This window comes from Amia ocellicauda, chromosome 12 (assembly GCF_036373705.1).
Source record: "Amia ocellicauda isolate fAmiCal2 chromosome 12, fAmiCal2.hap1, whole genome shotgun sequence".
NCBI classification, from domain to species: Eukaryota; Metazoa; Chordata; class Actinopteri; order Amiiformes; family Amiidae; genus Amia; species Amia ocellicauda.
In genome coordinates, this window is record NC_089861.1 from 767,253 (window position 1) to 778,486 (window position 11,234).

General features: G+C 47.9%; 1 protein-coding gene across 1 annotated transcript in view; it reads right to left on the reverse strand.

Annotated features, from left to right (window-relative positions):
• The window catches only part of pdgfc (platelet derived growth factor c), a 59,703-nt gene extending 49,832 nt beyond the window's left edge, over positions 1–9,871 (reverse strand). The window contains exon 1 of the mRNA XM_066717999.1: positions 8,930–9,871. Within this exon, the coding sequence (XP_066574096.1) occupies positions 8,930–9,047 (118 nt within the window). The 5' untranslated portion in view covers positions 9,048–9,871. The remainder of the gene's footprint in view (positions 1–8,929) is intronic.
• Between the last annotated feature and the right edge of the window lie 1,363 nt (positions 9,872–11,234).

Sequence of the window (11,234 nt, forward strand, 5' to 3'; positions counted from 1 at the left end):
GACACTGTCTTATGTTCTTATGTACTTATAATCTGAGCCAGGGAGTTATGAGCGATGTTTCCAAAGCTGTGCCACTCCACACACACTCCCCCCGTTTGAGGAGACGTGTCTCTAATTGAGTTGGGGGGGAGGAGAGGGGGGTTTCTTCTATCTGGCCTGCTTGCTTTATTCCTTTCTTCAGACTGACACAAAAGGCCCACATTCCCGAAAAGGGCAGCACGTATGAGTTCACATTGTTACCTGCAGTTACACGCCGGGACGCCTGTCTGTCCGTCAGTGGCAACACGCCGACGCGAGTCTCCGAGCCTTGTGTGCAGTGCGGTCTGACATAAGAGTGCCTGTCAAGGGAAGCTCATAAATATACACATACATATGTACACACACACACACACACACACACACACATATATATATTAAGCCGCAATAGGAAGCTTTTGAGAGATTTAGTTGTCAAGCGGCTGATGAAATGTGGAGGAATGCAGGTGTGCTGCAGCTTGTAGGGACAGAGATGGAGCTCAACTCGTCAGTCTGAGCCACTGCCAGAACCGCATGGCGGGGGAGACGTGGAGCCGACAGAGGCAGCGATGCTTGTGTCAATGCGCGGGTCTGTGCCGGGCCGCTGTGTGGATCAGTGCCTGCTTATCCAATCAGTGTCACAGTACGACCTGCTCAGGTACGGCGGTTCAGAGAGCAGAGTCCTGGAAGTACGTGCTTAACTGGTGCCGAGAGACCCTGTAAACAGGAGAGTGCCCCATTATTCATGCCGAGTGTTGGGTGCCACGGTTAAACTGCAGCAGCTTTGAAAAGCACAGATAAAGTATAGCACATATAGTCATAGAGTATAGTAAACCAGTATACACAATCAAGGGCAAAGCACCGGTAAGATATCTCATGATGGAGAAACGCCCAGGAGAGATTGCGATGCAAGTGCACTGCGGTGAGCGTGAGCAGCCTTTACTCTCGAGGAGGGGAAACGGCCATCCATTCTGGGCTGAACAGAGAAATAAAATCCCTTCCATGAGGTGTCGCCTCTCAGAGTTACCAGAGCACTTGTATCAGAATAAAAACCCTCGCTGTAGAGATTGCTGCAAAAGAAAAACAAGAGAGAAAGAAATACTTGATTGCTCCAGCTATAGCCATGCCTACAAGCGCTAAATGAACCCTGATCTGCCATTATATCCCAGCACCTGGGTCTCAGGATCGGCACGCTGTTTCTGTCCTAATCTGCTCTGAGACACGGCTCGGACACTCCTGCCATTCACTCCCTCAAACCTCACTATAGGCAGGACAACACCTGTATTGTGCCCATGCGCTCGGGGTCAATTGGGAAGTTCATCGGACTATACAGTGAACTCAAACCTGCAGGCTCTCGCCTACACGGTTTTAACTCCAGTTACTCTTGAAGGGATCGAGCTGCCAACATGTCTGTTTCGCTGCCAAGTCTTGATGGGGTTTTCCAAGCCTCCAGAGCCACAAACACAATAACCACAAGCAAGGCAAGAAAAAACACACACGAAAGCATGAATGCGTACCACTGCAAAGTTTGTAAAAATGGGTGATGTGATCGTGGACACAAAGTCTCCAGTTACATCTCCGTTGATAAATGTCAGCTTCTTGCTGCAGGCCTGAGAGCTTCTTATTTTCCTCTGAGAGATTATGAAAAACATAAACATGGCCTCCTGTCTAAATTCCTAATAAGTGAGAATGCGGCTACAAAATCATTTTTAATTTTATATATATATTTATATATTTATATTTATATATAAAATGATTAATTGTTCAAAACTGTAGTCAGTCATGATTCACAATGAACCGCAATTCGCAACTTGGACCGAAGTACCCCTTCTTTCATTTCAGCCACTGCCCCCCAACAAGGCTGTGCCCGTCACTGCGTGTGTGTGAGATTGTGTGTGTACGTGTGAGTTTTGCGTCAATTTTAGTTTCTGGATGGTTCAGAGCAGAACAGCAGACAGGCAAACTGTAAGACAAGAGAAGGACAGCAAAAACTTAAAAACCCCTTACTCATGTTTTTGACTGTTTTCTCCTTGCCCTCCCTGCAGTGCAGTGATCGGTGTGATCAGAGACAGGCTCCACAATCTGACAGCGATGGTATCGTTCTGCCACTGAGGCCATCTGTCCCCTGCAACCACACTGGCTACTGGACGAACGCCTACTGCTATTAGTCCTGAAACCTGTGCTTCACACTGTCCAGCCCCTGCAAGTCGCATCGCATCGGTCTTCCCTCGGACAAAGCAACGCAATCAACGAGCTGCCGTCTTCAGTTCAGCTCAGAGCAGGTTGTCTGTACAAAAGAGGCAGACTGTGGTTGCCATCGCAGTGGACGCGATCTGTGACTTGGAGAAAAAGAAAGAAAACTTTGGTGACGATTTCCTTACTGTAGCCTGTGGATGGAGATGTGTGCGTCTCTGAAACCTGTCTACCGTTTGGTCACTTTTCTTCCTCAGATCGACTAAATCGCTACTCAAACAGAGGCGTTTCCAGCGTGTCCGATAGCAGGTACACGGAGTAACACCGAGCTGATCCAGGCTGCGGCGCGTCACCCTCACTGCAGTAAAACCAGAACGTGCTTTCTGTGCTACTCAACATGACACCATGTGGCTGAGGATAGCTGTGTTCGAATCTCTCTCCCAGTCGTACGGTTCACAATTTAAACATGGGGAGTGAAGAATAAGGCAGCTAATGCCCTAACAAAGCCTCCTGCAAAAACAAACATCTGTAGCCAGTTTCTTTTATCATTAAAACTTGTTTTCATCTTTTCTTTTTCCAGAAGGAAGAACATTACACCGAAAATACTCGAGGTGGCTCAACTGTTGCATTATACCATATTAATATGAGGAGTAATTTCTGAGACACTGAAATTAAATTGCGGAGCTGAGAGCCGAGACTTTGCAATTCCAAACTCCTTAAATTATTGAGTTGCGCTGTGGCGCTCACAGATGGCACCTCACTGTCCTGGAGGAGAGCCGGAGTGCGCTGCCGGCCACATGATTAATGCAGTGACAGAAGCACAAGATCCGTGTCAGCGTGATTTATGAAGTTTCACAGGGTTTATTTTACTTCAACTTCCCAGAGACGCGCTACATCCTTTAATGACGCTGCGTATCAATGCGTATTATATTCACGGAGATAAGTAGGCCACTGTATTCCCGCGCCCTGAAGGTATATAAAACAAATGCATCATTTGCGAGAATGACTAACACATTAGTTTTAATAGTACTTCAAAGCCTCTACAAAGATAATCCTTTTCTGAAGCCAAGGCCTTACAGCAATGTCTATAAAACTGACGTGCAGAATGCGTGGAACGCCCTGCAGCGGCGATAAATGCAGTAAAACATGATGGGGTAACTGATGTTTTAATGCCTAGGACCTTCAACTGCACAGTAGCTGCTACCAGGAGTAAAAACAGGGCCGTGCCTTTTCATTCAACAGCCAGCGAATTAAGAGCGGCTCATCAACAGCAACCTGTGATTTCACAGCATCTCACTGTCGAGCACTGAGCCCTGTGTGGGAAGGAAGAGGAGCAATCGCAGGTGGGATTTAGCATCCCTGATCTGCAAGGCTTTGCACACAAAGTGACCGAGCAGAAGATGGGACAGTGGGCCTGTTCCGGGCCAGAATCAGCGCCGGGGCGAGTACACATCTCCTTGCGGTTTTGGGACCATAACCTTAGGGGGGCAACAGAGTGAACTTGTGACCAGAGGCTCCTGGATTCAAATCCCAGGTGGGACACGGCTGCTGACTACATCTTGTGGCTCTCTTATGAAAAGTTACCGTACAATTTGCACAATAAATGTGTTTTTTTCCCCTGATTTTATCAGCTATACAATTCATCTTCACTATACTGGCCTGTGCTTCACCACAATGTCAAGCTTTCCTTTACTGTGGTTTGGCCACAATATACTAAAGTTTACAATAAAGACTTTATTAACTTCTTGCTTTGTTAGTTCAACGAGCCGCTTTCCCCGGGTTAAACTGTGTACGAACGCAATCAGTCACTTAATAAACAGCTCTGTCAGAAAAACACAAAATCCCCTTTGTTAAAACTCCCGATCCCTCGCAAGCGCTGAATGGTATAGATATCAAAGCATTCCAATTTGTATTTCTCCGGGTTCGGTGCAGAGAAAACACCCGCAGGGAGAGCTTGTTAGGATAGCAGTTGTCTGAAAGCCTTTGTTTATATTCTCCCGGGAATCCCCACTTTCACACACGGATTGTATCAGCCAACCAACCATGGAGGTAGTTTACACAAAGCTCACGGCTGTGCGTTGTGAACTCATCTGTGGCCAAAAGATGCTCCCTTTAGATAAGATTTACATACAAACATTGATAGATAGATAGACAGATAGAGAGAGAGAGATAGACAGACAGATAGTTGGGAAGATAGACACAGTGCCAGAGCCAGGGATTTCAGGGGTCTGCGACGGGCCCATAGCCAGGCACAATTCCTGCCGTTTGCTGGAGGTAACAACCAGGCTGGGGGCATTTCACATTTGCCCCTCTGACTACTGGCGCCGGCTCTGGACAGAGACATAGAGATGGAAACTTAAACCTTAGGAATGGCATTTGGGACCGGGGTCTTCTGCATCCCCTCTCTCTTTCTCTGTAACACGAGATGGCTCTGTTAGCATAACGAGTTGACATCGTTATCGACTCCCGGCGTACAAACGATCAAGGCGTATCCACACGCCCCGCACCGGCAGCCGGGCACAGAAAGACCCCGTCACACCTAATGACCGTGATGTATTAAATTAGTGTAACATGAAGCAGTATTTGGGTTTGTCAAGGTGCCTGCAGACCACCATGGCCACTCATTAAAACACAACCCTTCGCAAGTCGCTGCCATGGGCCTTTGTGCGAGATTCACAAACCCTAATATTTGGAAAGAAGTAAAGCCAGGGAGATCATTAGTCTTCCAGCTGCCAGCAAGGCTGACCCGGTGGTCTGCTCCCGATATAGACACACAGCGTCAGCGCAAAGGTAGCGTCAATCAGGACGGCGAGTCCAACGGGGGAAAAAAACTCATTGGCACACAAACCCCAGCCCACCAACACACCCGGACCCCAGAAGACACTCTGCAGAACGGGAACGCAGTGGAGAGATTACACTTCCTTTATTGTTCATCTAGGAAGACACAAATATTTAATGTTCCTTCGAACCAGTTTATTTTTGTCTGCTGAAGCTGAAATGTTTAAATTTAATACTGCCATGAGATACTATCAGCCTGCCTGTTTATGCCAGAAAACTCTCCCTTTCGAGCAAATTAAACTGTGCAAGTGTATAAGGTTTCTCAGAGCCCCGTTTTTAACTCTTTCTGTCCGTCCCCCCGGCTGGGGGAGGTTTTCTCACTACCTCGGCCCTCAGAGTGACAGCGAGATCTCTCACCTGTCTCGCAAAGAAAGGAAACCGACACGCAAGGCCCCCGCTAATGTGAAAAACGTATTATCCGTTACAAAACACAATATACCATTTTACTGCCATTTAACCTCAGTTGCTCCCGTGAACACATTCCTCGTTGACAAGCTGGTTGCACTGCTGCCTTTTGTGAACTGTCTGCACATCCACACTCACGCGTCATAGAAACATGCGAGGGAAGCGACAGGAAGCAGACCGCAACCGAGGGCAGACGACTCCGAACAGAGCCGGCTGGCGCACAAGTACATAAATAATGACAAGAATAAATATTTCAACAGACACTCTGCGCTCGACACTCTGTGTGTGTGAGGATTCGGTCTGTGTTGTTAGAAGACACACAGTCCTGTTTATGAAAATAATCACAACCAGTTCTATATATGTCTAATATTTCAGTGTAAACGATTCGACCAGAGAAACAAAAACAGCTATTGGATCTGTGTGCTGAGCAGCTGTTATTTCTCATGCAAACTCATAACCCTAAACCCCACATTTACTTCCATAAATGACAAGTCTGCCTGAGAGGAGTTTCCTGTACGCGGACTGGTGGTCTTCAGAGACCCCTCTGTGGGATCCTGAGGGTCTCTCTCACGCAATGAAACACCGCGGTGATGTGAGTGAGGACAGAGAGAGAGCGGATCCGGAGCGGGGTTCTGAATCTGCTTCCTCACAGCTCCGGGGATGCAGGTTCGACTGCCGCCCTGTGTGGAGTGGGCCTGCTCTCCCCGGGGCTGCATGGGTTTTTCCCAGGGGGCTCCATTTTCCGCCCCAAACATAGGCTGCTTTAAATTCGTGTGTGAGTGTGTGAGAGAGAGTGCGTGGGTGTGTGTGTGTGTGTGTGTGTGAATTGAACTGAACTGGTATCAATGAAGTGGAGAAGAAAGAAAAATATGGAATATTTACACTAAAACACTTTCTAACACTTGTAACACACACACACAAAACAGTGACACAATCCATTGGATTGTTTTGCTAGTTACAGAAATGGTCAAACAGCCAGGACAGTTCCTGGTTGGGATCACGGCACACAGAGTGCGCTGGCCATCCTGCCAGCGCTATTGGAATTTGACACACTGTAAGACTACGGTACAATCAAACAAAATGCCATCGTCTAGATGCCTTGAAACAATGTCTGTGGGCATTGGGTACGGCACAGGGGACGAGCACAGGGGACGGGCACAGGTTGTCTACGGTCGTTGCTGGCAGTGAGTAGTGCGTGCTGAGAGAACAGGCAGGGGAAACACAAAGACACAATGTGTGTCTAATACGGGCCTGCAGCTCGTTGTGTAAGTGTGCTCTGGTGGGTGGGCTCGGCGAGAGGAGGGGAGTTGTGTGTGAGTAATGGGTCTCAATCACAGACGCGCTCCGCTGCTCTCTGAGCCTCTCTGTTACAACAGGAGAAGCACGGTTTATTTTGGGGCACTGTGTCGTTTACCTTCATGCGTGTCTCTCAGCACGCCTCGGCCCAAGCATGCACGCCACTGGATGCACACAGCAAACACAACAACTGCAGTGTTTAAATATATAGAGAGATCAATTTAAGATCTGTAATTGAACTGTTATTCTGAGCATGTGCTGAAAAATTAGAACCCATACCCACATCCCAAACTCATAAGCTGCTGGATAAAAATAAAGTTACCAGATATAAAATTATACCACAAACATATATCTGCTCCAGAAGTACCAGGATGAAGATCTTGTATAGATCAAAACATTGATCTGAATTCGTGGGTATTATTTACTATCTATCACGTGTCATGCATGTACCAGATATATATTGTTTCTATTAAGTGGATCTAAATATTTTCAGCATTTTTTTCTTCTTGAACAAGGAAAGATGGGCTGATGCAATTCACTCTTGATGGGGAGGGAAATATGTAACAAGGAATAAAAACGCTTTGTAGGCAATTAGGACCGGGATGGTTGTTGTAAATGTAAAAATGCACCCCGTCCTACAGACACAGCCAAGTCCCTTAGTCTTCAGATTTGTTTATTCCTGGTGGAGAGAGGAGACATGCTGCCAGTGATGGTGAGTTTGCTGGTGTTGTATATGGCAGTGCTTGTGGGGGGGTCGCATTGATAGAGTCGTCACGTGGTCCTGCCTGCACTCCTCGACCCGGAGGCCCTTACTTATGCAGCCGCCACGCATGAGCACCCGGCACCTCTGGCATCTGATTTCAGGCCACTGCAAAGCGACCCTGCGTGCCCGTGTCAAAGGTCACACTTCCATTCTACTCTGGCTGTTTTCTTGCGTCTTTTCATCGCCCTGATCACACCCTGCAGCCTTTGATCGGCAGGCCGTGCAGGCAGCAGGTGCGGGCAGCTCCTCCGAGGCCGCGCTGAGTGGAAAGATACATTTGTTTCTGTAATTAGTAGGACGCGGGTGTGACGCAGAGCCGCCGTGTGACGTCAGACGGCCCCGTCGCTCGGGGTCACTCTGGGTGAAAGCGCAGCTAAAATACCCGCCGGCAGCGATTTCAACCCGGGGCTAAAAGATCCATCAATAATGCATATTATAGACCTGGGACAACAATTCAACTTTACACATCAATTGTGAAAATCACAAAAAATTGTTCATTTATCCGATGCTGGCTCATCCCCACTGATTTTATTTTATTTTATTATTATATTTGTAGAAGTAGAATTATTAGTATTGGAAGCTTTTAAAGTAACAAACTATGGCCTTGTTTGTTTTTGAAGTGAATTACCATATTGTGCCATTGTTGCTGGTAAAATATACACTCCCGGCAATAAATCCACCAGGAATATGTTCATGGATGCCCCTCGTGTTGGGCATGAAGGCATACCTTAACTCTCCGTATCAAAAATGAAACTTTCTTTAAATAAGCTAAATTAATCCAGCCACAAGGAGCGCATCAACAGATGGGCCAAACTTTTTTCCCCATTTCGTTTTTTTTTTTTTTTTTAGCATCGAAAAATACAGCAATTAGAAGTCATGAATTAAGACCCTGTGGAAAAAATACGCTATAAAAACACTAATAAGCTACTATTTTCTTGTGCCAGGAGTTCAAAGCGTTGGAAGGGGAAATGGTGGGTGAAATATTAACCCCATATCCGATTGGGCTGTTAAATCATAAATTCACCGAAACGTGGTTTTAATCCAAGCGGCCCCTGAGCCGCAGCCGGGCTGAGTGAGGGGCATAAACAGTGTAAATTGGGCAGGGTTCAGAGGGTAAGCAAATCGCACACCCTGGAGCCGTCCTGCCCCATGAAAGAAACCATTCAGGCTTAAACGGCAACCTGCTCCCCAGGGACGGGGCATTGGAGAGGTTTCCCAAACACACTTCAAAGCTGCTCCCACGTCCGCTTCCCGCAGGACTGCACAGTGTGCCGGGCATGGGCTCCGGAGAGAGAGCACCGTGTCCCCCCCAACCAAGTTTACAAACACACTACGAGCTAATGTGCCCGACTACTGCCCACACCGCCACCAACCCAAGATAACCCCCAGACACCGCGCACAGAGGCAGGCTGTCCTTACCGTTGAGCTCCTTCACACCGCTGCCCTGAAACTTGTTGCCGAGGACGGGCTGAGCCTCCGTGCCATGCCGCTGGACCGACGCTATGAGAAGGAAGAAGAGTGATGACCGGAGGATCATTTGGACGTGGAGTCCGCCGCACTGGCTTATGCGCTTCGGGGGAGTTTGAGTTCACCATGCACGCCCTGCAGCTGCGAGGAGGCTCTGGTCCTGACCTGGAGACATTTGTGGCAGATAATCGCAGGATGGTATCCGCATAGTCCCATCAAACGCCTGTGTCTCTACATCAAAATCAAGTGTGCAGAGAAACAGGCGAGTTGCGTTCGCACCCAGGAGAGAGTCCTCCCGCAGAGACGCGTGTGTGCGGGACACGGGCGCACCTGTCCGCTTTGCGCAAACTCGGCGCAACTCCGGCACTTCAGGAGCGCTTCTCTGTGCGCTGCTCTTCACCTGCAGGAGCACGTCCCCCCCACTGGGGCTGTAATCCGTTTCCACCCAAACCAAAGCGTGCCACGTTTGGATCAGACCGAAAAGCTATGTCTCCCAAAATAATAGCAATTCTGTGAATGTGTCTTCTGGTTCCTTTACTTCCCCGGTGTTTGCGGGTGCTTTCCTGGTCTTTCTCAGTCAGCCGTGTAACAGTCCGAGGCTGAGCCACAAGTCGGACGGTCCCGCCGCGCTGCTGCCCCGGCGCAAGGTGAAGATGTGTGCGGCTGATGCTGTTTCGGATGTGAAGAGGCTCGCTGCTGCTGAGAGCCCTGTCCCGCACAGAGCAGATGTTTGCGAGGCGGCCGGCTCCGGGTCTTGAGACAGCAGACTGCCAACTGGCGACACAACAGGTGCTATACATAAGAGGAGGAAAAAACTTTCTTCCCAAAGCAGGAAACTCCCCCGGGAAAGTATTTAACCATTGCCTCGCCGCCCCGCCTGCTCCCACTGCAGAAACACAACTGCTCAGCCCGGGACAGGCGTTGTGAGAGCACTGCCCCCGAATCGCGCAAACTGGACATCTGCACCGGGACCGAGCAGAGCGCCGCGCTGCGCAACACCGGCCTCCGTAACTTTTGTAATTAAATGTTTAACGTATTGCATTTAATTATTTATTTCGTTATTTTCATCATATGACTTATAGTGTTTAAAAATGCGTATGACACATATGCACAAGCCGAACCTAAAGCGATCCCTTTAAATATGGTATATACACGCATGGTAACACATTCTGTGTTTGTTCAAGGACAACACAACTTAACCAGATTACAACGCAATACTTTCTGTGTGGGAAAAACACATTAGTGTGTTAAAAAGACACAATATTGTGTTGTAACTTGGTCAATTGTAACACAAATGTTGTCCTTGAACAGACACAGAATGTGTTAAATTAACACATTTGTTCTAAGAGTGTATGTCTGTGTGTGTATGTCTGTGTGTGTGTGTGTGTGTGTGTGTGTGTGTGTGTGTTTTCAAAACAGTATCTGCCATTTAAAAGAACACGCTTAACAAACTTTGGGTAAAGGTCTTTTAAGTTCCCTGTGGTCACCCTGAAGTGCAGTATACACAATAATGATTGATTGATTGATTGATTTCAGACTGCACTGTAGTGTCTTGCAGTGATTATAAGCCTGCATTTTGCACAACAGGGCCTTTTTTGAACACAGACGGCCTGGGTGACACGTTCTCTCACAGCTCAGAGAATCAAGCACACTGTAGCTGTCCCCTCCCCCCCTCCTTGTGTAGAGAGCCACAAGTGACCCGAGCGGGACGGTTTCTGGACCAGCGGTGGCCTCTTACAGAACCGACCCCTGCGCGTCCAACGGCAAATCACAAGGCAGTCATTGTCATTGTCATTGAGACGCAACAGGAAATACAGTTCTTGGAGCTCACAGGGCCCGAATTGCTTTAGACTCCTCTCTCTCAACCCCCCAACCTTCAGTATCCGATAGCATGTGTGTGTGTGTGTGTGTGTAGTGTCTGTGGCCATATGTTTACTCAACACACCCCTGGGTTTAACTCGGCTCAGTCAACTGCTCTCTGTACAGTCTTCTGTCTAGGGCTGAATATTTGCCCAACACACTCTGAAGAGATATTGCTGATAGACAAAAAATGTATCTTGAATAAACATAGACTTATTATATACTACAGACATACATCACCAGATAGTTTGAAATGTACAACAAATTAATAAACACTGATCTGTCACACAGAGGGCTGTCAGTGCAGTTCATGGGATTATCACTGAGCTGAAACCGACACCAGACCCCTGTTCAAACTGCACGGCCACTTCTCCAGCTTAATGAAACACAAACAGAG